We start from the raw sequence: 26,029 nt of genomic DNA on the forward strand, positions 1-26,029 counted from the left end.
TAATCCCACATCTCCACTTTTCCCTTTTTTTTTTTTTTTTTTTAGCCAGGGTCTCGCTCTGTTGCCCAGGCTGGAGTGCAGTGGCTCAATCTCGGCTCAGTGCAACCTCCGCCTCCCAGGTTCATGCAATTCTCCTGCCTCAGCCTCCCGAGTACCTGGGATTACAGGCGCGCACCACTCCACCACACTGGGCTAATTTTTGTATTTTTAGTAGAGACGGGGTTTCGCCATGTTGGCCAGACTGGTCCTGAACTCCTGGCCTCAAGTGATCCTCCCGCCTCGGCCTCCCAAAGTGCTGGGATTACAGGCGTGAGCCACCGTGCCGGGCCTCCACTTTTCCTAATCCCTCTTCTCCACCAGGCTCTCGCAGGTGATCCTTCCTAAGCCCCAGTCCCCCCACCCCACTTTTCCTCTATATGCTGACTCCTCTCCGTGGTCCCCAAGCCCCAGGACTGGTCCCCACTGCCGCACGCCCCCTCCTCAGCCTCCAGGCTGACCCTCCCCTCCGCTTCCTTCCCCTGCAGACTCTGGGCTGGGAAGCCCTGTTGGCCCGGCGCCTGCCACCGCCCTTTGTGCCCACGCTGTCCGGCCGCACCGACGTCAGCAACTTCGACGAGGAGTTCACCGGGGAGGCCCCCACACTGAGCCCGCCGCGCGACGCGCGGCCCCTCACAGCCGGGGAGCAGGCAGCCTTCCTGGACTTCGACTTCGTGGCCGGGGGCTGCTAGCCCCCTCCCCTGCCCCTGCCCGAGAGCTCTTAGTTTTTAAAAAGGCCTTTGGGATTTGCCCGATCCTTGCATCCTCCGTGTCTTCTTGTGTGCAGTCATTGGGGGTGGGGGCGTGCTTGGAGGTGTGGACGTTTGGGGGGCAGGTGGCTGGGTGGTCGTGGGAGTCTCTAGTGATGGGGGTGTCATTTGAAGAGGATCAAGGGGCGGCGTGGACTCGGAGCTGTTCTTATGGTGGGGAGCGTGGGTAAGCCGAGATGGGGGGGGTGTCGGGATTGTGTTGAGGGGCGCCCAGCGGCATGGGGCAAAATGGTTTGGGGATAGGGTTTTGGGGCTGTATTGGAAGAGCTTAAAGTAGCAGTGAGCAGAATGGTTTCGGAAGTCCGTTAGGGCGGCAGCAAGGTCAGGAAACGCCCCCCACACCCTCTGTCTCTGCTCCCAGCGGAGCCCCAGCCCCCGCCGCCCGCACGGTGCGCTTGCTCCTGCAAGCCCACGGGCCCGGCACCCTCGAGCCTCCTAGAACCGCGCCCCCGTGTCTCCGCGCCCTCTTCTGGTAGGCCCCGGAACTGCATCCACCCTGGAGCCGCACGCTGCGTCCCTGCAGCCCCCGCGCGGCCCCAGTGGATGCCGAAACCCCGACGGGACGCACCGCCCTGCCTGGGCTCGCAGAATGGCTTTTTATTCCTCAAAGGCTCTGCGTCGCGCACCTGGGCCCAGCCCAGGGTGGGCTGGCTTAGTCGTTGGGCCTCCGGTGGTGCTTAGAAGTGGCTGAGGCCGCTGTGCCGGGAGCTGCGCAGCGAGCTGGCCTCCCAGGCGCTCGGGGTTAGGCCCAGCCCCGCGGGGCCGCCCTTGGCCCCGGCCCTCGGGGGCAGGAGGCGAAGCAGTTGGCGCAGCACGGCCTGGCGCAGCAGGATGTACACCCAAGGGTCCAGGATCTGGTTCCAGGAGGCAAGGCGCACGGCCAGGAACAGTGGCCGCTGCAGGGAGGTAGAGCTCCAGCCCCCGACGGCCAGCGCCACCAACACCTGCGGGGGAAGCCGGTGTGAGCCATAGAGCAGGCGCGGGCGCAGGGGGGCGCAGGGATGGTGGGGGCGTGGCTGGAAGGTAAAAGCCTGGGAGGAGGGGCCAGCCGTCGCAGGGAGGGTAAATGGGGATCCAGATGAGAAGCGGATGCGGAAAAAAAAGGGAGGGCAAACAAACACCTTCAGTGGGTGGGGGTCCGGCCGTAGAGGAGTCTCAGGTATCCCGGAAAGAGGAAAAACGAGGGGGTTGGGTGAAAGGACTAGGGAATGAAGCGCGGGGGCTTATAACAGTGGGGCAGGAGAGGAGGCTTGTGTGAGTCGGGTGCACTACAAAGACCCCAAAAAGGAAGAGGCGAGAGGCGGCTAGGAGGAAGGATGGGAGGTCAGATGGAGAAGGCGATGCTGGCTTTCGGGGCAGGTGGGGCCTCCAGGGGTCGGGGCCTTGGTTGAGTCCAGGATGGAGGCCCCAGGAGTCCTGGGACGACAAAGGGCAGGAGGGTGCCGAGAGGGAGGGAGAAGGAGCGTGGCTCGAGGGGCCGGTGCGCCCCTCACCAGCATTGGGCTCCAGCAGATGCACGACACCACCATGATACCGACAAGCTGGCCCACCATCTCCACGTCGTGAGCACGAGCTCTGCGTGCCGAGCCGCGGCTCCGAGAGCCGCCAAAGAAGGTGGAGGCCGAAGCGATGGACGAGGCGGACGAGGCGGAGGCCGAGCGGGGTCCGCGCGCCCCCCAGCGACGCCGGCTGTCGAGGCCTGAGGCCGGGGGAGGCCGTCGGGAGCGGCGTCGCCAGCGGGCGCGTAGCAGGGCCAGGCCGCTGAGCGTGTTGCACACCAGCGCGGCGAGGAGCGCGACCAGGCCGAGGCTGGCGAAGAGGCCAGCAAGCAGTGCCTGGCGCCAGCCGCCCGGGGGACCCAGGCCGATGAAGCACCACGTGCCCGGGTACTGCAGCTCATAGCGGCCCACGCGCGCCAGCGGCAGCAGCGCCACGGCCAAGGCCACCGCGGCCACCGCGGCCAGCGCCAGGCGCGCGCGGGCGACCGAGACCCGCGCGGCGTGGAGCAGCGGCCGCGTGACGCCCACGCAGCGCTCCACGGCCATGCCACAGCCCAGCAGCAGCGGGCACAGGCCGAAGAAGACCATGCAGCCGCCCAGGAAGTGGCAGGCCCCGCCGGCCGGAGCGCGCCCCGCGGTGTACAGACGCAGCACCAGCGCGCCCGGGATCACGTGGCCCGCCAGGTCGGTGGCCAGCAGGCTGGCCACGAACAGCAGGAAGGTGGCGGCCGAGCGGCGTCGTCGCAGGCGGCCCGCGGCCTGCGCCAGCAGCGCCAGCGCCAGCAGGTTGGACACGGCGCCCAGCGTCATGGAGAAGATGGGCAGCGCGGGCGAAGCGCCCGATGGCGGCACGGCCGACGTGTTGGGGACCCAGGGCGCCGCGCATGTGGTCACCTCGCCCGCCAGGCTCAGGTTGAGGGGCCCGCAAGGGCTCATGTCAGGCGCCAGGGGTGCTGGATAGAGGAGAGGAGGGCAGAGTGAGGCTGGCTGGGCCCGGGCGGGGACCAGCCCACGGTGCCATCTCAGAACATCAGGGCCTGTTTGACTCCATGGCGTTCTCAGGCGGCCCCTCTGCCCATGGCAGTTGCCATGGGCAACTCCAAATGACCTGGCCACTCCATTTGGAAACCCTTCTCCCTCTCTTTTGCCTCTCAACACCCCATCTCCTGCTCCAGGGCCTCCCTCTAACCCCACGGCCCTTTCTCTGCCCTTTATGGTTTCCTGCAAGATTCCCCCCAGCCCCGCCCTCAGGCATCTCTGCCAGTGCCTCTGGGCCTCACAGGTCCCACCCCTCCGACCCCCACCTTCCATTTTTACACCGCGGCAAATTCCTGGGGCCTGTGGCTCCATCTGATAGCTCTCACCCTTTTCTGCCCCTGTGGCCCTACCTGACTTTCCCCATGTCAGCTTTACTCCAGTGCCATCCTCGATGCCCCAGCCCCATCTCTACCACCACGGGCACATCTCTCCCCACGGCCATGTCACTGTCCCCCATGGACCCATCGCTGACCCCACATGGCACAGCCACATCTGTGCCATGGACCCATCTCTGCCCCTGCCCCATGGACCTGCCTCTGCTCCACTGCGGTCTCTCACCAGGCCCTACCCCGATCACCTCTGCCTCACCCTGGGTGCCCACGGTTCCACTCCATATCCCTGCCCCAGAGGCCTGGAGGCGGCCCCACGACCATCCACTCTTTGATATCCTGGTGGTGAGGGCTGAAAGGGTGGAACTGCCCACCAGGCCAGATGGGGAGGGAGGATGGACGGACGGTAAGGACAGGGACACACAGATTGGGGAGAAGAGCCCGGGGACACAGGACGGACAGCAGGTGGCCATGGCCCCACCCCTTCATGCCCTCCTCCTCCCCAGTCAGGGACCCTCATGTGCAACCCGCTTACCCAGCACTGCCTGGGATGCGGGGTCCCCATCACCGGCTGCTCAGCCCTGTCGCCCACTGCACCCTGGCTCTCCGGCAAGCCGCTTGCTCCCTCCCTCTTCCTGGGGCGGCTCCTCGGCTCCTCCCGCCGCCCTTGCTGGCCTCCAGGGGCTGTTCCACCCCGCGCACGCCTGCTGGGGGCCTGGAGTGGCAGAGACCCCCCTCCCCCTGCTCCTGGCAATGGGCGGGGGCCACTCTGGGCCCCAGCGGCTCCCTCCACGAGGAGTGAGGCTCCCTGGAGTCGGTGTGGCCCCCTGTGACCCCCTCCTCCCAGCAGGGCGGGAGCAGCCCCCTTCCCCCGCCCCCGAGGATCGGGCCTCTTGCCTCATTAATAAAGCGGATAAAATCTAAACACTGGAAAATGTGAGCGTCGTCTGGGGCGGGCTGGGGCGGCTGCAGGGGGTGCCACTAACCCCCTCCCTTGGGCTTTGGAGCTAGGGAGGCTAACTCCAATTCTGTGGGGCCAGCAATGCCCCCCCTGTCCTGCCAAAGCCTTCGTGGATGTTGGGGTGGGTGCTGGTGGGCAGGGCCTCGGGTAGACCAGCTTGGGTCAGGCCCAGCCTGGCCAGGGGATCTGCCTACTATTTATACAGGGCTTAAGCCCCGGCTAGGGCCACAGCGAGTCATATCCTGGGAGGCAAGGGGAGGAGGCTGTAAGGGGGCAGGGGAACCAGGAGGCCTGGCGACCTGGGGACTCTCCCCAGTGTCTGGCTCCTGCTTTAAGATGGGCTGAGTGACACCTGGGACACACGTCCTAAGCCACAAAGACTCACCTCCTGCCCTGAGGTCACACTGGTGCAGCCTCACACCCTAAGACATACAGTCCTGTCACTTACCACTCAGTTTCATCCCGTCCCCATCTCAGCACAGCCAGGTTGCTGCCGCCACATCCCTGGACTCAGGGTCTTACCCCCAGCGCCTGGACACACCCAGAGTTACTGCCTCAATTCCAGCCCCTCCCCTCGACACCCCAAAATGCAGCCCTCTGAGATGATCACCCGCACCACCCTCCTTAGTGCTGGGAAATAGGGTCTCACTTGGCACCCCGAGACACACACACATGCACACACACTTCTTATTGCCAAAACTGCCCCTGATCACACTCTGTATGACTTGTAATGACCCCCCAACAATCCCAGACAGGCCCCACCAGCACACTCCGTACACCCAAGGCACAAGAAGTGACACCCCCCGTGCCTGGACACCAGAGACCTAGCTGGCCACCCCCACCCTCACCCAGAAACAGCAACACTCTGAGACACACACACTTGCACCCCTAGACACCCCTAGACCTAGCCAGCACCCCCACCCAGGAAACAGCAACACCCCGAGACATACCCTGACACCCCTGAACACCCCAAGACCAAGCCAGGCACCCCTCCTTGCCCCAGAAACAACAGTACCCTAAGACACACACTCCCACACCCTGGGACACCCCAAGACACAGTCACTCCGTTGCACTCCCCACACCAGACACTGCCAGCTACACCTGCAATTGCCCTGGAACACAGAGCCGGTTATCACATCCCTTACCCACGACACAGCCCTCCCTCCCTGCGTCATGAGCCATCAACACTCTGATAGACTCACAGTCCTACCCAACACCCGAGACGCACACAGCCACACCCCTTCACCACCGCAGCCGGCTCCCAGCACAGACACCCGAGGAGCCCACAGGTGCCCAGGGATGCCCTCAGTCACCAGGACTGCGGCTCCCCGACTCCACCTGGGTCTGCCCACCAACACCCAGCCCCGAGGGTCTTCCCCTTTTCCCCCTTGCCCGTTTCCTGGTGGCCCGGCGCCCGCCTGCCTGTTGGAACGAGGATTGCAAGCTGGCCTCAGACTTCCCCACAGCCTCTCAGCTTACCCCCAAGCATTCCTGTGGGGCCCTCTGGCCCAGCGCCCCTTGCTTCAATCCCTTCCCTTCCAGGTCTGGCCAGGGTCCCACCCCGCCTTTCCCTGATCACCCTCAATCCTTGAAGATGAGTGGGTTGTCAAAACAAGTATGCCGGGTTTATGCCTAGGGCAAAGCAGGGTGCCCCATGGATGCCTGCGTGTCCAGCATTGGGCCGGGTGGGGTGGGGGCTGCATCACGCCTGCCCCCAACCTCCCGGTGTAGGGGTGGGGCTCTGGCAGGCCTGAGGTTCCATCTTTCTATTTTCAAGCCAGGTTTCAATGCCCTGGCGCTCCCCACGGTCCAGGGGTTGTCATCAGCTGCAGACAGCAGCCTTGTGAAGCTCCAGGGGGTGGGAGGCCTTGTGGGAGAGGGGCAGGATTTGAACCCTCAGTAGTCCAGGAAGCTCTGGCCCTGCCTGGAAGCCTGGTGGCCTGCAGCCAGAGGAACAGTGGGAGGGGGCAGGTGGCCTGGTGCCAGCTCCTAATTCAATTTGGAGCCTGCGGAAGATGGATTTCAGCTGCTGAATTCTTTCTCAGCCCCAATCTTCCCCCTCTCCCACCCCGAAGCCACACAGGTCCAACAGCAGATAGATTCTTTATGTTCAAGACAGCAAATTCAGATACAAAAGCCCACCGCCATCATCCCTCCCTCCCTCCTGCTCTGGGCCAGGGATGGGCCTGGAGGGAGAGATGGGAGGTGGGGAGGAGGTTGGGGGGTTCACAGCAGACTCATGTCAAATGCGGAGGTAACAGGCTCCACGGGGAGGGGGCTCCTCTTAGGAGGGGCGAGGGCATTATTGCATTTGCTGGGGGGAGGGACAACCCTCTCCCCTGTATTCCCTGCGTCAGGAAACTAGGAAGGTCATGACCCCCAAACAGAACCCAAGGCCCCAGGGAGACAGAGGGACCAGTTTGGCAGCTGATGGTGGAAACTGGCGGAGGCGGGGGTGGCCGCCCAATCTGGCCGATCCCTCCCCTCCCCGTGCCTGACCCGGCTGAGATAGGTGGGGAACAGGGCACGGGGGGCCGGGGACCCCGGCCAGACTGGGAACCAGGGAGGGGATGGTACCGATTGGAGCAGGGCAGGGGGCCCGGCCCCACCTCCCCTCACCATCGTCCTTGGGCTGCTGAGCTAGGCTCAGGCTGGAGGTTCGGGTCCTGACGTCACTGTCCCTGCTGGGGCCGCCACCAGGTTGGGCCCGGGTCATCATCGCAGGGTCCGGGGGGAGTCCTAGTAGCGGCCGACCTTGGCGTCCCCAATGGCACCCCAGACGTCAAAGACGAACTCATCAGGGAAGGCAAAGTCACCCAGCCGTTCATCCAGGGCCTCGGCCAGCTCATCCGGGTTCCTTTTGTCCTTTCCCAGCTCCACCATGGTGGCCGCTGTTAGAGGAGGGGGCAGAACGGAGGCACAAACGACACCAGGGACCAAGGGGCTCAGGGTGGATTCGGCCCCCAGCAGACCTAGATGCCCCCTCCCCCAGGCAGCCCTCACTCACCCAGCTCCGTGTCCCTGATACCCATGTAACTCTCCAGCAAGTCATCCACCTTCTCAATGGCCTTCTCTTCAAAGGCAGAGGGCTGGGGGCCGGGGAGGGGTGACAGCAACATCATAACAATGTGAATATACATAGTAATTGGACTGACTGCCATTGTCACCACTTTACATATATTCGTATTTAGACCTCAGGACAACCTTGAGAAGAAGGCATCGGTGTTCAGCTCATCCCCATTTTACTGATGGGCAAATTGAGGCCCGCTTGCCCAAGGAAGGTCCCTGGGAGCTGGGAAGTGGCAGAAGTGGACTAGAATCCAGGCTGTCTGCCCAGAGTCCCCTCAGCTAACAGGTAATGCTGCCGGTTATGAAAAGGAAGGGAGGGCTGGGCACGGTGGCTCATGCCTATAATCCCAGCACTTTGGGAGGCCGAGGAGGCTGGATTATCTGATGCCAGGAGTTCAAGACCAGCCTGGCCAATATGGTGAAACCCTGTCTCTACTAAAAATACAAAAATCAGCTGGGCATGGTGGTGGGCACCTGTAATCCCAGCTACTTGGGAGGCTGAGGCAGGAGTATCGCTTGAACCTGGGAGGCAGAGGTTGCAGTGAGCCGAGATTGCGCTACTGCACTCCAGCCTGGGTGACAAGAGTGAGACTCTGTCTCAAAAAAAAAAAAAGGGAAGGGAACGGATGCCAGAGATAGGGTCCAGCTGGAGCACTCACCAGATCCTCCACCGTGGCGGGGCCCCGGGATCGGAGCCGCAGGGTCCCTCGGCCAGTGCCCAGTTGTGGGCCGGAGCCAGGGCGGCCACCTGCTGAGCGCTGGCTGATCATGTCTGTGGGAGGCAGGAGAGGAGTGAGTGTGGGGGAAGCTTGGTTTTAGCACACTCTGGGCAGGAACTTGTCCTTCCTGGCTTTCACCACCACCCCAAACTTCTCCAAGCTTCTGCAAGTTTCTGGGGGCTGGGGCCGGGGTGATCCCAGGAGGGCAGGAATCCTGACTCAGGCCTGGCATGGATGTCGGGCAGAGCAGGGGGGACAGCTGGGGGCCAGGAATAGGAAATGCTGGAGGGGAGACTGGAGGGGCCACTTCTGCTTCCAGGGGCTGGGGGACAGGAAGCAGGTGTACCCCAGCCTGAGTCCGTCTCCTCTTGGCCAAGGGGATATGGCTGCTGGGCCACAGACCAGCCCTACCTGCCCGGGGAAGTGATTTAGTCCCCCACCCCCACCTCAGGGGCCTGGGGCCCATTCCTGAGAGTTAGTGAAGCCAGATGGAAAAGTGGGGGGGCTGGCACTGAGCGGTCAAGCCTGGCCTGTTGGGGATGGGGGGCTGGCCAGGGGTGAGGGCGCTTGGCTAGGCTAATGGCCCCTGGAAGCTAGGTGTGAGGGCAACTTCCTCCCCGCCCCCGCCCTTCTCCCCAGCTGGGCCAAGGGCCAGCACCCCGTCTTGGGGCCGGGAGGAGCTGCAACCCCTTCCCTTTCGGCAGGCCAGGCTTGGGCGCCACCTGCTGGCCGCTCCCGGCACCACCGCCTGCGCCCATGCGAGCAGCGCCACTGGGGAGGTCCAGGGGGCAGGGGGCGGCTCCTCACCGAAAGCCTTGCGAGGCTCCGTAAGCTTCAGCGTGAAGGTACGGCCTCGGGGCAGCTCCTTGAGCAGCCGGGCCACCTCGTAGTGCCGGCAGCCCAGCAGGCTCTGCCCATTAATGGCCTCGATCATGTCGCCCACGCTGATGAGGTGGATGTGGTCGATCACACTGCCCTCCTTGATGCGCTGCGGGGGCGGGGAGTCATCAGCCCTTGGGGCTCTGCCCTGGTTTCCGGGGTCCCATGGCCCACCCTTGCTCCCAGGCCTCCGGGGTGCCCCGTCTCCCCAGGCACCTTGATGAAAGCGTAGCCCGCCCCGTTGTCCGTGATGGTGAGCCCGAGTGCATCCTCCGACTTGAACACCTCCACCTCCTTGCGCTGCCCCTTCACATGGGCGAAGATGAAGTCCTCCAGCCCGATCTGGCCCCCCAGGAGCTTGTCCATGTCCACTTTGTGGGTGTTCAGGGTGCAGAACATCACCTGTAGGGGTGGGAGACGCTGAACCTTCTTCCCCCTCCCTCCCCCTTTGCTAATCACCACTGGAGGGCGAAGGGAGAGCTGGGAGAGGACTGGGGAGATTCCATCCCAGTAACTGATCACCCACTGAGCCAGGGCCAGGGCAGGGCCCACATTAGCGTGTCAGCTCTGCTAGGACTAGGATTTAGTTTTCCTTTCTTTTTCGGAGACAGGGTCTTGCTCTGTCACCCAGGCTGGAGTGCAGTGGTGCGATCATAGTCACTGCAGCCACAACCTCCCGGATTCCGGCAATCCTCCCACCTCAGCCTCCCAAGTAGCTGGAACTACAGGTGCTCGCCACCATGCCTGGCTAATTTTTGTATTTTTTTGTGGAGATATGGGGTCTCACTATGTTGCACAGGCTGGTCTCCAACTCCTGGGCTCAAGTGATCCTCCTGTCTCAGTCTCCCGAGTAGCTAGGACCACAGGCACATCCCACCACAACCACATAGTTAAAATAATTTTTTTTAGAGATGGGAGCCTCATTATGTTGCCCAGGCTGGCCTGGAACTCCTGAGCTCCAGTGATCCCCCCATCTCAACCTCCCAAGTAGCTGGGACTATAGGTGTGCACCACTGTACCCAGCTAGGATTTCTGTCCTAGCAAAAATTCATTGCTGTGCCAGGCGCGGTGGCTCACGCCTGTAATCCCAGCACTTTGGGAGGCTGAGGTGGGCAGATCACGAGGTCAGGAGATCGAGACCAGCCTGGCCAACATGGTGAAATCCTGTCTCTACTAAAAATACAAAAATTAGCTGGGTCTGGTGGCGGGTGTCTGTAATCCCAGCTACTCGGGAGGCTGAGGCAGGAGAATGGTTTGAACCCAGGAGGTGGAGGTTGCAGTGAGCCAAGATCGCGCCACTGCACTCCAGCCTGGTGACAGAGCAAGACTCCATCTCAAAAAAAAAAAAAAAAAAATTCATTGCTGCTTTCAGGGAATGGAGCCTGGCACACAATGAGTGCTCAGGAAATGCTTGTGGAGGACACAGAAACTCATCCCACTTACGGAGACCCCCGCATCTACTTCTTGCTCAAACCCACTATTGCCTTCTTTGCCCCCGCTCCCATCTATCCCCACAGTGCTTGGTGCCAGGCAAGCCCGCCTCCCACAGTGTTGAGATTCTCCAAGGCATCACGGAGAAGTGCATCTTGTATCTGGCCTCTAGCCTCCACCATCTCGTGGGGCACTGGCCTCCAAATGCCTGACAGGAACTCAGCATCCAGTCCTGGCTATCAGCTCCCACAGTCCATTGGGGTGCAGGCCTCTCAGTGTCTGATGGGAACTCAGCATTTAACTGTGGCCATCAGCTCCCCACAATCTACTGGGGTGCAGGCCTCCCAATGCCTGATGGGAACTCAGCATCCAGCCTTGGCCTCCAGTTCTCCATACTTCACTGGGGCACAGGCCTCCTAATGCCTGATGGGAACTCAGCATCCAGCTCTGGTCATCAGTCTTGCACAATCGACTGGGATGCGGGCCTCTCAACCCATCCATCCAATCAATCCATCCAGCCCTGGCCTCCCACAATCCACTGGAGCTCAGGTCTCTCAGTGCCTGTTGGGAACTCAGCATCCACCCCCAGTCTTGCACAATCTACTGGGGGTACACCCCTCCTAATGCCTGATGGGATGTCAGCATGCAGCCCTAGCCATCAGCTCCCACAATCCACTGGGGCACAGGCCTCCCAGTGCCTGATGGGAACTCAGAATCCAGTCCTGGCCTCCAGTTCCCCACAATTCACAGGGGCACAGGCCTCCCACTGCCTGATGGGAACTCAGCATCCAGCCCAGGCCATTGGCCCCCACCACTGAGTGGGGCATAGGCTCAGCATCTGCAGCTTCGGCATCTGAGCCCCAGCTCATGAACAGGATGCAGGCCCAGACCTCTGGTCCACCATCAGGGATCCTGGTGCCTGGCTCCCCAGTGGGTACCTCGGCAGTTGGCAGGCGGAAGGCCTCGGCGATCTTGCCATACAGCTCCTTGACGTTGGTGAAGCCCTCGATGCGGCCAGTGGGACTGCCATGGGCCAGCTGGGTGTGGAACACGAGGCGGGGCCGCAGGGCTGGGGGAGGGGGGGGCAAGCCCATTTGGGGGCCCCCTGCCCCACCTCCGCCCAGAGGCCCTGGCTCCCCCACGCCCAGCCCTCCACGGCCTGGTTCAGCCTCCTCATTTTCCACTAGAGGGGGCGCCTTTTTCCGCCGCCCCAGTCCCAGCGGCATGAGCAGCAAGAAGTGGGGTCACCAGAAGATCTGTAGGACAGGAAGTGGGGCTCAGGGCCTGGGCAGGGGCCTTGGGTGCCCCTCCCACACTACTCGAACCAGACAGGCCCAAGGAAGTACTCAGAGAACAAATTGGCCTCGGTTGAAATCCTCATCTCTTGTATAGTGACAGGACACTTATATAAAATAACAGGGCTGGGTGCAGTGGCTCACGCCTGTAATCCCACCACTATGGAAGGCTGAGGTGGGTGGATCACTTGAGTTCAGGAGGTTGAAACCAGCCTGGCCAACATGGTGAAACCCCACCTCTACTAAAAATATAAAAATTAGCCGGGTGTGGTGGTGCACACCTGTAATCCCAGCTACTTGGGAGGCTGAGGCACAAGAATAGCTTGAACCGGGGAGGTGGAGGTTGCAGTGAGCCCAGATCGCGCCACTGCACTCTAGCCTGGGAGACAGACTAAGGCTCCATCTATAAATAAAATAAAATAAAATAAAATAAAATAAAAAGCTCACACCTGTAATCCCAGCACTGTGGGAGGCTGAGACGGGAGGATCACTTGAGGTCAGGAGTTTGAGATGCCTGACCAACATGTCGAAATCCCATCTCTACCAAAAATACAAAAAAATTAGCCAGGCATGGTGGCGCATGCCTGTAATCTCAGCGATTCAAGAGGCTATGAGAATTGCTTGAACCCAGGAGGCAGAGGTTGCAGTGAGCCAAGATCACACCACTGCACTCCAGCCTGGGCGAAAGAGCAAGACTCTGTCTTAATAATAATAATAATAATAATAATAATAATAATAATAATAACGGCAGCAGCTAGGATTATTGCTTTGTGACCTTGTGTGTTTGTTTCCTTTGTTGTTGTGACAGGGTCTTGCTCTGTCACCTAGACTGGAGTGCAGTGGTGTAATTAAAGCTCACCGTAGCCTTGATCTCCCAGGCTCAAAGGATCCTCACGCCTCAGTCTCTCAAATAGCTGGGACCATAGGCACATGCCATGAAGCTCAGCTAACCTTTATTTTATGTTTTTGAGATGGAGTCTCACTTTGTCCCCTAGGCTGGAGTGCAGTGGTGTGATCTTGGCTCACGGCAACCTCCGCCTCCCGGGTTCAAGCGATTCTTAAAGAAGAGACCCTGACCCTTTTTTTTTTTTTTTTTTTTTTTTTGAGACTGAGTCTTGCTCTGTTGCCCAGGCTGGAGTGCAGTGGTGCAATCTCAGCTCACTGCAATCCCTGCCTCCCGGGTTCAAGCGGTTCTCTTGTCTCAGCCTCCCGAGAAGCTGGGATTACAGGTGTGTGCCACCACACCAGGCTAATTTCTACATTTTTGGTAGAGATGGGGTTTCACCAAGTTGGCCAGGCTGGTCTTGAACTCCTGACCTCAAGTGATCTGCCCACCTCAGCCTCCCAAAGCGCTGGGATTACAAGCATGAGCCACTGCGCCTGGCTAACGCTCAGCTAATGTTTTAAAACTTTTTGCAGGCTGGGCGCGGTGGCTCACGCCTGTAATCCCAGCTCTTTGGGAGGCTGAGGCTGAGGCAGGCAGATCATGAGGCCAGGAGTTCAAGACCAGCCTGGCCAACATAGTGAAACCCTGTCTCTACTAAAAAACACAAAAGTTAGCCAGGTGTGGTGGCATGTGCCTGTAGTCTCAGCTACTCAGGAGGCTGAGGCAGGAGAATCGCTTGAACCTGGGAGGCGGAGGTTGCAGTGAGCTGAGACCGCGCCATTGCCTGGGTGACAGAGTAGGACTCCATCTCAAAAAAAAAACTTTTTGCAGAGATGGGGGGGATCTCAATATGTTGCCCAGAGTGATCTCAAACTCCTAGGCTCAAGCAATCTTCCTGCCTCGGCCTCTCAAAAGTGCTGGGAGTACAGGAATGAGCCATTGTGCCTGCCTGTAATCCCAGCACTTTGGGAGGCTGAGGTGGGCGGATCACCTGAGGTCACGAGTTGGAGATCAGCCTGGCCAACATGGTGAGACCCCGTCTCTACTAAAAATACAAAAATTAGCTGGCCGTGGTGGCAGGCGTCTGTAATCCCAGCTACTCGAGAGGCTGAGACAAGAGAATCACTTGAACCCGGGAGGCAGAGATTGCAGTGAGCTGAGATTGCACCACTGCACTCCAGCCTGGGTGACAGAGCGAGACTCAGTCTCAAAAAAAATTATAAAAATAAATAAATAAAAGAGTCAGGGTCTCTTCTTGCTCTGTCCCCGGGCTGGAGTGCAGTGGGGTGATAATGATAATGGCTCACTGCAGCCTTGTCCTCCTGGGCTCAAGCCATCCTTCATTCTCAGCCTCGCAATTGGCCAGAACTACAGGCGTGTACCACCACACCCGACTATTTTTTTTTTTTTTAATTTTATTGTAGGCCTGGTGCGATCGCTCACATCTGTAATCCCAGCACTTTGGGAGGCTGAGGTGAGCAGAACACTTGAGGTCAGGAGTTCGAGACCAGCCTGGCCAACATGGTGAAACCACAACTCTACTAAAAGTACAAAACTTGGCCAGGCATGGTGGCACATGCCTGTAGTACCAGCTACTGGGGAGGCTGAGACAGAAGAATGGCTTGAACCCAGGAGATGAAGGTTGGCAGTGAGCAGAGATTGTGCCAATGCACTCACTCCAGACTGGGTGACAGAGATAGACTCCGTCTCAAAAAAAAAAAAAAATATATATATATATATAGAGAGAGAGAGAGAGAGAGAAAGAGAGAGAGAGAACGGAGTTTTTTTTTTTTTTTTTGAGACAGAGTCTCACTATGTCACCCAGGCTGGAGTGCAGTGGCGCTATCTCGGCTCACTGCAAGCTCCACCTCCAGGGTTCACGCCATTCTCCTGTCTCAGCCTCCAGAGTAGCTGGGACTACAGGCGCCCGCCACCATGTCCAGCTAATTTTTTGTATTTTTAGTAGAGACGAGGTTTCACCACGTTAGCAAGGATGGTCTCGATCTCCTGACTTCATGATCCGCCTGCCTCAGCCTCCCAAAGTGCTGGGATAGGTGTGAGCCACCACGCCTGGCAAGGAGAAGATCTTTCTATGTTGCCCAGGCTGGTATGGAACTCCTGGCTTCAAGGAGCTTTTGCCCTCCCAAAGCTCTGGCATGACAGGTACGGGCCACCGTGCCCGGCCTGTGACCTTCCTTAACCCTCACACCACACTGTAACATAGGGATCATGTTATGCCGTAATTTTGCCCATTGAACAGATGAGAAAATGGAGCCTCAAAGCGACTACGCTTCTATTTTCCTATCAGCCACAGTCACTAACACTGTGTGCAAAAAATTTCTGACTCTCCCCCTTTGGACCAAACAGGTGGATGGCACTTTCTGGCCTCCTTGTGACTGGGCAGCTAAATGATTATTTCTGGCAAATAGGTTGTGAGAGGAAGTGGCACATGACATTTCTGGGCTGAGGCATTTAAGTGCTGGAGCCTCCAGATCTGTCTTTCCCAGGCAGGGTGATGAGCCATACTTGATATGGTGGCGACTCTATGAGGCCAGGCCCTGAATGACTACGGTGAATGGCGCCCCCTGCTGAGCCGCAATGGAAGTGTAGCAGGAAGAAAAAGCAAATCTTTGCTGAATTCAGCCACTAAGACTTTTGGGATTGTTTTCTACAGCAAAACTTGTCTTGATGGACACACATTTTTTTTTTTTTTCTGTTTCTTTCTTTCTTTCTTTTATTTTTTTGAGACATAGCCTTGCTCTGTCACCCAAGCAGCAGTGCAGCGGTGCAATCTCAGCTCACTGCAACCTCCGCCTCCTGGGTTCAAGCGATTCACCTGCCTCAGCCTCCCAAGTAGCTGTGACTACAGGAGTGCACCACCACGCTTGGCTAATTTTTGTGTTTTTAGTAGAGACAGGGTTTTATCATGTTGTCCAGTCTGGTCTTGAACTCCTGATCTCAAGTGATCCACCCGCCTCAGCCTCTTGAAGTGCTGGGATGAGTTACAGGCATGAGCCACCGTGCCCAGCCCGTTTCTTTATTTCTCTCTTGCTACATTCTCCCCTCCCTTCAAACAATTTTTTTTTCTTTTTAGTACTTACTATATTCTATGCACCATTTTAGATATTGTCTTCAATAAAAAAAGCAAGATCCCTGACTAAGGCCACCATGTTCAGTTACACAAGTTGTGCACTGTGCAAAATTACTAGACCAAGGTGGCAAGTAGGACTGAAATTCAGCCTGTGCACTGCCTGCCAGGCTACATTTCTTGGTATGGTGTCTGCCAGGAGGAGGAGATGTCTTTCTCTTTTTTTTTTTTTTGAGACAGAGTCTCGTTCTGTCGCCCAGGCTGGAGTGCAGTGGTGTGATCTTGGCTCACTGTAACCTCCACCTCTCAGGTTCCAGCAATTCTCCTGCCTCAGCCTCCCACGTAGCTGGGACTACAGGTGCATGCCACCATGCCCGACTGATTTTTTGTGTGTTTTTAGTAGAGACGGAGTTTCACTATGTTGGCCAGGCTGGTCTCGAACTTCTGACCTTGTGATCTGCTCACCTCAGCCTCCCCAAGTGCTGGGATTACAGGTGTGAGTCACTGCACCCAGCCGAAGAGATGTCTTTCTAATTCACTGACAGATGCTATATAGGCTAGCTGGGGCTCTGCTCATGACCTCCAGTAGTGGACAGTCCGGAAGAGGAAATGCACAGTGAGCAGGGAAATGTGTAAATGTCTAATATAATTTTTTTCCTTTCTTTTCTTTTTTTTTTTTGACAGAGTCTTGCTGTGTTGCCCAGGCTGAAGTGCAGTGGTGCAATCAGAGCTCACTGCACCCTTGCCCTCCTGGGCTCAAGTGATCCTCCCGCCTCAGCCTCCTGAGTAGCTGGGACCACAGGTGCTTGCCTCCATGCCCTGCTAATTTTTTTATTTTTATTTTTTAGAGACAGGGTCTTGCTATGTTGTCCCGGTTGGTCTCAAACTCCTGGGCTCAAGTAATCCTCCTGCCATGGCCTCCTAAAGAGCTGGGATTATAGGCATGAACCACTGTGCCCAGCCTCATATAATTTTTAATAGTGATATGGAGACAAAGCAAGACAAGTTCTATAGACAAGATCAGTGAGGGTGTCTCTGAGCACGTGAAACTGAACTTGAGACCTGAACCACAGGAGGAAGCATTATGCAACGATTTGGAGCAAGAACGTTCCAAGTAGAGAGAACAGCCAGTAGAAAGGCCCTGAGCTGGGGCTGGGCATGGTGGCTCAAGCCTGTAATCCCAGCACTTTGGGAGGCTGAGGTTGATGGATCACATGAGGTCAGCAGTTCGAGACCAGCCTGGCCTACATGGCAAAACCCTGTCTCTACTAAAAATACAATACACAGGTGGGCGTGGTGCACACCTGTGATCCCAGCTACTCGGGAAGCTGAGGCGGGAGAATCACTTGAATGCAGGGGGCGGAGGTTGCAGTGAGCCGAGATCACACCACTGCACTCCAGCCTGGGTGACAAACCGAGACTCCGTCTCAAAAAAAAAACAAAGAAAAGCCCTGGCCGGGCGCGGTGGCTCATGCCTGTAATACCAGCACTTTGGGAGGCCAAGGCAGGCGGATCATGAGGTCGAGTTTGAGGCCAGCCTGACCAACATGGTGAAACCCCGTCTCTACTAAAAAGACAAAAATTAGCCAGGTATGGTGGTGCATGCAAACCCCATCTCTACTAAAAATACAAAAATTAGCTGGGCATGGTGGTGCATGCCTGTAACCCCACCTACTCAGGGGGCTGAGGTTGCAGTGAGGTGAGATCACGCCATTGCACTCCAGTCTGGGCGACAGAGTAAGACTCCATCTAAACAAAAAAAAAAAAAGAAAGAGGCCGGGTGCGGTGGCTCACGGCTGTAATCCCAGCACTTTGAGAGGCCGAGGCGGGTGGATCATGAGGTCAGGAGATCGAGACCATCCTGGCTAACACAGTGAAACCCCATCTCTACCAAAAATACAAAAATTAGCCGGGCGTGGTGGTGGGCGCCTGTAGTCCCAGCTACTCGGGAGGCTGAGGCAGGAGAATGGCGTGAACCTGGGAGGCGGAGCTTGCAGTGAGCCGAGATCGCACCACTGCACTCCAGCCTGGTCGACAGAGCGAGAACTCCGTCTCAAAGAAAAAAAAAAAAAGAAAGAAAGAAAAGCCAAGCCCTGAACTGGGCAAGCAATTGTGCAATTGGCATGTTTGAGGAACAGTGAGGCGGCCTGTGGGGTTGGAACAGTGAGTGAAAGGGGGATAGTGAGAATGTGAGGGCAGGGAGGTAACAGGTTGCTATGTTTTCTTGATTTTTTTTTTTTAATGGGGTCTCACTCTGTCATCCAGGCTGCAGTGGAGTGATGTGATCACAGCTCACTACAGCCTCAAATTCCTGGGCTCAAGCAATCCTCCTATCTCAACCTTCCGAATAGCTGAGACTACAGGTGTTCACCGCCATGCCCAGCTAATTTTTACTTTTTGTAGAGACGGGTCTCACTATGTTGCCCAGGTTGGTCCTGAACTCCTGGGCTCAAGCAATCCTCCAGCCTTGGCCTTCCAAAGTGCTGGGATTATAGGCATGAGCTACCACACCCAGTCTGCTATGGTTTGGATAAGGTTTGCCCCATTGAAACTCATGCTAGAACAATCGATTGGCTAACGAGGTCGATGACACCAGACGCAAGACGCTGGGCCTACCGCGGTAGCGTGACGGAAGCCATGCGTTCTTTTCCAAGGCATCTGTGAGCCCGTGGAGTATACACCATGAGCAAAGCTCACCCTCTTGAGTTGAAAAATTTTATGGACAAGAAGTTATCACTGAAATTAAATGGTGGTAGACATGTCCAAGGAATATTGCGGGGATTTGATCCCTTTATGAACCTTGTGATAGATGAATGTGTGGAGATGGCGACTAGTGGACAACAGAACAATATTGGAATGGTGGAAATACGAGGAAATAGTATCATCATGTCAGAAGCCTTGGAATGAGTATAAATAATGGCTGTTCAGCAGAGAAACCCATGTCCTCTCTCCATAGGGCCTGTTTTACTATGATGTAAAAATTAGGTCATGTACATTTTCATATTAGACTTTTTGTTAAATAAACTTTTGTAATATCAAAAATGCTTTCTCAGATGTTCTGAATATACAATATTAGCTCTCATTCCAATTTTTTCTAACATGAATTTTCCTGGTTGACATTGATTTCAAAGGGTTTTATGTATTAAAAGTGAAAGAATCTTATTAAATGTGAAACATGGCAAGGAGAGAAAAAAAAAAAAAAGAAACTCATGCTAAAATTTGATCCCCAAAGTGGTGGTGTGGTTGGGAGGTGGGGCCTACTGGGAGGTGTCTGTGTTATGGGGCTAGATCTCTCCTGAATGGCTTGAAGTAGCTCTGGAAGCAATGAGTGCTTGCTCTCAACAGCCTGGATTAGTTCTCCAGAATATACAGTAGTTGGCCAGGTGCAGTGGCTCATACCTGTAATCCCTGCACTTTGGGAGGCCGAGGCAGGCGGATCACGAGGTCAGGAGTTCGAGACCAGCCTGGCCAACATGGTGAAACCCCGTCTCTACTAAAAATACAAAAAATTAGGCCAGGCACTGTGGTGGGTGCCTGTAATCCCAGCTACTGCGGAGGCTCAGGCAGGAGAATGGCTTGAACCCGGGAGGTGGAGGTTGCGGTGAGCCAAGACTGTGCCATTGCACTCCAGCCTGGGCAACAGAGAGAGACTCAGTTTCAAAAAAGAAAAAAAAGAAAATACATTAGTTAGGCCAGGCACGGTGGTTCACGCCTGTAATCCCAGCACTTTGAGAGGCAGAGGCAGGCGGATCACCTGAGGTAGAGAGTTCGAGACCAGCTTGACCAACATGGAGAAACCCCATCTCTACTAAAAATACAAAATTAGCCGGGTGTAGTGGCACATGCCTGTAATCCCAGCTACTAGGGAGGCTGAGGCAGGAGAATCGCTTGAACCTGGGAGGCAGAGGTTGAGGTGAGCTGAGACCGTGACATTGCACTCCAGCCTGGGCAACAAGAGCAAAATCCCATCTCAAAAAGAAAAAAAAGGCCAGGCACAGTGGCTCACGCCTGTAATCCCAGCACTTTGGGAGGACAAGGCGGGTGGATCACGAGGTCAGGAGATCGAGACCATCCTGGCTAACACAGTGAAACCCCATCTCTACTAAAAATACAAAAAAAATTAGCCGGGTGTGGTGGCACACACCTGTAGTCCCAGCTACTCGGGAGGCTGAGGCAGGAGAATGGTGTGAACCCGGGAAGCGGAGCTTGTAGTGAGCTGAGATAGTGCCACTGCACTCTAGCCTGGGTGACAGAGTGAGACTCCATCTCAAAAAAAGAAAAAAAAGAAAGAAAGAAAATACATTAGTTAGGCCAGGCACAGGGGCGGTGGCTCCCGCCTGTAATCCCAACACTTTGAGAGGCTGAAGCGGGTGGATCACCTGAGGTCAGGAGTTCGAGACCAGCCTGGCCAACATGGCGTGAGCCAAAGGATGCTGGCGTGAGCTACAGCGCTCAGCCTATATTTTCTTATGTAAAAGGGACTTCCTAGTGCCTCCTATCCAATGGTCTCTTCCAGGGGGCCATGCTGGATTCAGCTTGGCCGCATCCAATCTTTTTTTTTCTTTTTTTTTTTTGAGGTGAATCTTCATTCTGTCACCCAGGCTGGAGTGCAGTGGCGCGATCTCGGCTCACTGCAACCTCCAACTCCCAGGTTCAAGCGATTCTCCTGCCTCAGCCTCCTGAGTAGCTGGGATTACAGGTGCACGCCACCACACCTGGCTAATTTTTGTATTTTTAGTAGAGATGGGTTTCTCCATGTTGACCAGGCTGGTCTGGAACTCCTGACCTCAGGTGATTTACCCACCTTGGCCTCCCAGAGTGCTGGGATTACAGGTGTGAGCCACTGCGCCCAGCCTGCACCCAGTCTCATGTATCCATTTGTTCATGCATCCATTCGTTCGTCTGTCCCCTAACACACCCTCTCATCTCACCTGGTCCATCTCCATGATCACTCACCTAAACTAGTGTGGTTGCCTCCTGTGGGTTTCCCAGCTTCCACCCTCACCCCCCACGACTTCTTGTCCAGACAGCAGCCAGAATGGTCCTGTAAAACATAAGTCATGTCACATTTGTCTCTGCTCTGACCCCTCCCCGGGCTCTGACCTCGCTGGAAAGAAAAATCAGCGTCGGCTGGGCGTGGTGGCTCATGCCTGTAATCCTAACACTCTGGGAGGCCGAGGTGGGCATGAGCCACCACGCCCAGCCGTATATTTTCAAAATTAGCCAGGCGTGGTGGCGGGCGCCTGTAGTCCCAGCTACTCGGAAGGCTGAGGCAGGAGAATGGCATGAACCCAGGAGGCGGAGTTTGCAGTGAGCCAAGATCGCGCCACTGCACTCCAGCCTGGGTGACAGAGCGAGACTCCATCTCAAAAAAAAAAAAAAGAAAAGAAAAAAGAAAAGACCCCTCATCATCCCTCCAATTCCACCAGCTCTACGCACTGGAAGGGAGGAAACTAAAAACATGAATCTGGAACCTGGCTTCATCTCTTAATAGCTGTGTGACTTTGGGCAAGGGTCTTAACCTCTCTGAGCTCCAAGGAAATCATGCATGTGCTTGGAACAGTCCTGGCACACAATAAGGGTTGCATAAATATTGGTGACAATTACTGCTACTGCCATCTTTTGTTCTTTTTTTGAGACGGAGTCTCGCTCTGTTGCCCAGGCTGGAGTGCAGTGGTGCGATCTCAGCTCACTGCAAGCTCTGCCTCCCGGGTTTATGCCATTCTCCTGCCTCAGACTCCCGAGTAGCTGGGACTACAGGTGCCCGCCACCATGCCCGGCTAATTGTTTGTATTTTTAGTAGAGACGCTGTTTCATCCTGTTAGCCAGGATGGTCTCGATTCCCTGACCTCGTGATCCACCCGCCTCGGCCTCCCAAAGTGCTGGGATTACAGGCATGAGCCAGTGCGCCAGGCCTTGCTACTGCCATCTGTACCAAGATTCAAGCTTCCTCCTTTTCCCAAGATTCCTACATCCTGACCACCAATTCCCAGCCTCCTTACTCTCTCTCTCTGCCCACATCCACTGCCCTGGTTCATGCCAGCTTCCGTGTCCCCACCCGTGAGGACGGATTAACAGCAGTGAGGAAAGTGGGTGAGTAATGAATCTGCCTGCCACGGCCATAAGAGGCTTCGTGGCCTGGGTTCAAATCCCACCCCTGCCACTTACCAGCTGCGTGGCTGGGGGGCAAGTCACTTCACGTCACAGGGCCTCAGTTTCTTCATCTGAAAAATGGGTGGAATTCCTGTCACTCTCAAGGTGGTTGTAGAAATGCAAAGAGATTACCCAAGTGTCCCATCTACACTCTGCCTCAGACTCCATTTAAGGACGCTGTTTTCATTATTATGGGTGTCTCCTCCTCTGCCCTGCCCTGCCCAGGAATATCCCAGCCCTCTCTGCCTGCCAATACCTACTCCAGGCCCACTCCTCCAGGGAGCCTCCCAGGCTTGCCCCAGCATGCCGGAACCGCCCCTGTGGTACAGATGGCTCAGGCCCATGAATTTAATTGCATGCTGCTCTGGCAGAACTCTTGTCTTCCAGCCTCAGGCTGTCATTTAACTTCATGTCTCTATTTTAAAACGTAAACCAGATGGCATCACTGCCCTGCCTGAAACTTTACAACGGTTTCCCACCTTCTGGAAGAAAAACTGCAAACTCCTTACTGTGACCCACAAACGCCTTCAGAATCGCTGCTCTGGGTTCATCTTCTGCTCCAACCACATGATTCCAAGCTTGGTCCAGCCTAAAGACCTTGGCCTTGCCCATCTCTTTTTTTTTTTTTTGAGATGGAGTCTTGCTCTGTCGCCCAGGTTGGAGTGCAGTGGCACCATCTCAGCTCACTGCAACCTCCACCTCCTGGGTTCAAACAATTCTTCTGCCCTAGCCTCCTGAGTAGCTGGGATTACAGGCACGCACCACCACATCCGGCTAATTTTTGTATTTTTATTTTTATTTTGTATTTATTTATTTTTATTTATTTATTTATTTTTGAGACGGAGTTTCATTCTTGTTGCCCAGGCTGGAGTGCAATGGTGCGATCTTGGCTCACCGCAACCTCCGCCTACTGGGTTCAAGCGATTCTCCTGCCTCAGCCTCCCATGTAGCTGTGATTACAGGCATGTGCCACCACGCCCAGCTTATTTTATATTTTTAGTAGAGACAGAGTTTCTCCATGTTGGTCAGGCTGGTCTTGAACTCCTGACCTCAGGTGATCTGCCTGCCTTGGCCTCCCAAAGTGCTGGGATTACAGGCATAAGCCACCACGCCCGGCCTATTTTTATTTTTATTTTTGAGATGGAGTCTCGCTCTGTAGCCCAGGCTGGAGTGCAGTGGCGCGATCTCAGCTCACTGCAACCTCCGCCTCCCGGGTTCAAGCGATTCTCCTGCCTCAGTCTCCTGAGTAGCTGGGCTTACAAGTGTGTGCCACCACACCCAGCTAATTTTCATATTTTTAGTAGACAGGGGGTTTCACCATGTTGATCAGGCTGGTCTCGAACTCCTGACCTCTTGACCCACCTGTCTCAGCCTCCCAAAGTGCTGGGATTACAGGGGTGAGCCACCGCGCCCGGCCAGTTTTTGTATTTTTAGTAGAGACAGGGTTTCCCCATGTTGGTCAGGCTGGTCTCAAACTCCTGACCTCAAGCAACCCACCCGCCTCGGCCTCCCAAAGTGCTGGGATTACAGGCCTAAGCCACCGCACCCGGCCCCCTTGTCTTATCTTTGCAGGGCTGGCACCCCTTGCCCACACTACTCTCTACAGTACCACCCGCTCATACTTTATTCATAGCACTTAGTGCCATCTGAAATTATCTTCTTTATTTACTTGCTAACTTGTTTGTTGGCTGCTTCCTTTCAGAGTGCCAACTCCTCAAAAGCAGGAATTTTGTTTTGTTCACTATTGTATTTTCTGTGCCAAGAACAGTGCCTAGCACATGCACATAGTAGGTGCTCACTAAATATTTGTAGACTGAGTGAATGAATGTCTCAGGTCCTCATTCTGATTGCTCTCTGTGCTCCTCCATCCTCGAAACAGCCCCCCAAACATGCCTGCTGTGGGGTTGCTAACTGTCCTAGCCTCCCCACTTTCCCTGGTTCCCCTCACACCTGAACACAGAGATGAAGAAGAGCCACTCCAGCCCGGATATTGAGTGTTTGGGCTGGAATTTCAGCATCCTCACCCCCTCATCCTGGGAAGGGCCTGAAACTTAGCAACCTCACCGCCACACAGAAGCAGTGTGGCCAGCAGGAGGAGGGGAAGGGGGTTCCTGGGAGCACACAGAAGCTAGGGGAAGGGGGAAACCACGCCCAGGCTCCCCTGTCCAGCACAGTATTGCTTTGGAGAGGAGGGAGACAGGCCTCTGATTCACTCTTGAAAAACCGGCTCCTGGGTGTTTCCGGGGAGAACGCCTACTTCCCAGCCTCGGCCCAGGTTGCCGGGGGGACCCAGTGGGCCCAGGACCCCAGCATCCTGGCCCCCTGCAGACGTCACTCTCTTCTCTGGACCCAGGTAGTTAGACCTGCCCTCTCCAGCTCTGCGGAGAAGGGAAAGGAGGGCAGCTTCCTGTTTGAGTGGCTGGTAAAGGAAAAGACCAGCAGGTGTGGCCCTGATGATGAGTACGGGGTAGGGAGGGGTGGGAGGCGTAGGGGGCCGGAGCTACTCAGCAACAACTGAGCCATGGAGTTATTGGTATCCAGTCTAGTGGGTGTGACTCCAGTTCTGGACCCTGGGGCATGAGTTCCAGTCCCAGATGTGCCAGTTACTAGCTGTGTGACCTTGGGCAAGTCACTCCACCTCTCTGGGTAGGCTGCCTCACCTTTTTTACAAGAAGGTACAGCACCTCCCATGAGGTGTTTAGAGTCAATTATCCTCATGGTAAATGCCTGACACGGAAGCTCTCCAATAAATGCTAGCAGAGGTGGAGTTTTTCATGATGATTATTATCCAGACCCTGGTCCTCACTGCGTCCCCCACAGGCCCTGGAGGGTTCAGATGCGATTAGCTCAGGGGAAGTGCCCAGGAAAGGGTCAGAAACACCGACCCCGCGCCTGTCCACGCTGGGATGGGGACCGTCCAGACGGGGGACGGGGGGAGGGGCAAGCCCAGAGACCCCATCCCAGCGTTGGGAGGCGTTTGTCCCCTGCCCCCCAGCAGGAAGGGAGCTGCCCCCACCCCCCCCACCCCCCCAACCCCCAACCCCGCTCCCCCTGAGAAGGGGCCTCCGGCATCCCCGCGCGCAGCCTAGACCTCCAGTCGCGTCCACGGGGCCGGCCCCACCCTGCAGGATCGGCCGGATCCTCGCAGGTCCGCGACCCCCGGGGCCCCCGGAGCAGACACATCCTTCCCGCAGAGGCCACTCACCTGCTCCGCCGCCGCCGCCTCCACCTCCCCGTGCGCAACCGGCTCGGCCCACCGCAAACTCCAGCCCGGGCCTCTCCCGCAGCGGCGCCTGGGGGGCGGGGCCGACGCCTGCTGCCGGCCAATCAGCGGCTGCCTCCCGGTGCTCGCGGCCAATCCGTGTCGTCCGCTTCGGGTGGACCCGACGGAAACATTCCAGAGGGATCCCTCCGCCTCTCCCGGCTCTTCCCGACTCCCCCCCGCGCCGCGAAGCAGTGGACCGTCCCGCCCGGCCAAAGCCGCGGCGGGCTGTACCACCGGAGGGCTGAGAAGGGGGGGAGCTGCAGCTGGGCCCTGGCCAATCGCGAGGGAGGAAGGAGACAAGCGGCCAATGGGAAGGAAGCTGGGGCCCCTGAACCACGTGCTGTCGGCTGAGTGTCAGTCTCGGGTGCCCTGGGTGGTGAGGGGCGGGGGAGTCAGGTGACCTAGCCAGGTTTCGGGGAAAGAATTCGAACTTCCGACGTCCAGGAAAGCGTACAGTTTAGGAGACCTGGGTGGGGGTCAATGGCAGTCCCCAACCCAGTTCCCCGCCCGGCCTCCTCTGCCCCAGCCCGGCCATCCTCGGAGCAGATAAAAAGATGCATTCATTCTCTGGGGGCGGGGGGGGATCGAGATGAATAGGGAGGGTCCCGAGT

General features: G+C 56.8%; 4 protein-coding genes across 10 annotated transcripts in view; 2 read left to right on the top strand and 2 right to left on the bottom strand.

Moving 5' to 3' along the window:
• Window positions 1-799, top strand: part of PKN1 (protein kinase N1) — a 38,890-nt gene extending 38,091 nt beyond the window's left edge. For both annotated transcript variants that reach the window (XM_002828795.6, XM_063719320.1), the window contains exon 22: window positions 525-799. In XM_002828795.6, coding sequence (XP_002828841.4) covers window positions 525-728 — 204 coding nt within the window. In that variant the 3' untranslated portion in view covers window positions 729-799. The remainder of the gene's footprint in view (window positions 1-524) is intronic.
• Window positions 617-7,342, bottom strand: PTGER1 (prostaglandin E receptor 1). Of its 2 annotated transcripts, XM_002828790.5 has the most exons (4): window positions 7,253-7,342; window positions 4,208-5,164; window positions 2,300-3,258; window positions 617-1,750 (listed from the first exon to the last, which is right to left on the bottom strand). In XM_002828790.5, the coding sequence occupies exons 3-4, from the start codon at window positions 3,239-3,241 to the stop codon at window positions 1,484-1,486; spliced, it is 1,209 nt and encodes a 402-aa protein (XP_002828836.1). In that variant the 5' UTR covers window positions 3,242-3,258; window positions 4,208-5,164; window positions 7,253-7,342; the 3' UTR covers window positions 617-1,483. The 2 variants fall into 2 exon arrangements, with proteins under 2 accessions (XP_002828836.1, XP_054394672.2); XM_054538697.2 differs by having other exon boundaries at window positions 2,300-5,164.
• Window positions 6,721-25,788, bottom strand: GIPC1 (GIPC PDZ domain containing family member 1). 5 transcript variants are annotated; one of them, XM_024237873.3, is made up of 10 exons: window positions 25,359-25,541; window positions 24,814-24,976; window positions 22,169-22,224; window positions 20,957-21,044; window positions 11,670-11,987; window positions 9,517-9,702; window positions 9,229-9,409; window positions 8,362-8,474; window positions 7,641-7,722; window positions 6,721-7,524 (listed from the first exon to the last, which is right to left on the bottom strand). In XM_024237873.3, exons 5-10 carry the CDS (start codon window positions 11,955-11,957, stop codon window positions 7,373-7,375), a joined length of 1,002 nt encoding a protein of 333 aa, XP_024093641.1. In that variant the 5' UTR covers window positions 11,958-11,987; window positions 20,957-21,044; window positions 22,169-22,224; window positions 24,814-24,976; window positions 25,359-25,541; the 3' UTR covers window positions 6,721-7,372. The 5 variants fall into 5 exon arrangements, with proteins under 5 accessions (XP_024093641.1, XP_024093640.1, XP_054394673.1 ...); XM_024237872.3 differs by lacking the exon at window positions 24,814-24,976 and having other exon boundaries at window positions 25,359-25,788; XM_054538698.2 differs by lacking the exon at window positions 20,957-21,044 and having other exon boundaries at window positions 25,359-25,459.
• LOC112130155 (small nuclear ribonucleoprotein G-like) lies at window positions 18,683-19,072 on the top strand. Its single transcript, XM_054538699.2, has one exon. It carries the CDS (start codon window positions 18,683-18,685, stop codon window positions 18,905-18,907), a length of 225 nt encoding a protein of 74 aa, XP_054394674.1. The 3' UTR covers window positions 18,908-19,072.
• Window positions 25,789-26,029: the final 241 nt, after the last annotated feature.

The sequence above is a fragment of the Pongo abelii genome, chromosome 20 (assembly GCF_028885655.2).
Source record: "Pongo abelii isolate AG06213 chromosome 20, NHGRI_mPonAbe1-v2.0_pri, whole genome shotgun sequence".
Taxonomy (NCBI): Eukaryota; Metazoa; Chordata; class Mammalia; order Primates; family Hominidae; genus Pongo; species Pongo abelii.

What these genes read in the sequence shown, in the direction of transcription:
- PTGER1 (XM_054538697.2), bottom strand. Translation starts at nt 3,655, where the DNA reads ATGGAGCCACAGGCCCCAGGAATTTGCCGCGGTGTAAAAATGGAAGGT. An exon ending in TCTGCTGGAGCCCAATGCTG is followed by an intron (nt 1,751 to 2,299) that starts GTGAGGGGCGCA and finishes CTTCCCCCGCAG; the next exon opens with GTGTTGGTGGCGCTGGCCGT.
- GIPC1 (XM_024237872.3), bottom strand. Translation starts at nt 11,957, where the DNA reads ATGCCGCTGGGACTGGGGCGGCGGAAAAAGGCGCCCCCTCTAGTGGAA. An exon ending in CGGGCTACGCTTTCATCAAG is followed by an intron (nt 9,410 to 9,516) that starts GTGCCTGGGGAG and finishes CCGCCCCCGCAG; the next exon opens with CGCATCAAGGAGGGCAGTGT. An exon ending in TATCAGGGACACGGAGCTGG is followed by an intron (nt 7,525 to 7,640) that starts GTGAGTGAGGGC and finishes CTCCTCTAACAG; the next exon opens with CGGCCACCATGGTGGAGCTG.
- LOC112130155 (XM_054538699.2), top strand. Translation starts at nt 18,683, where the DNA reads ATGAGCAAAGCTCACCCTCTTGAGTTGAAAAATTTTATGGACAAGAAG.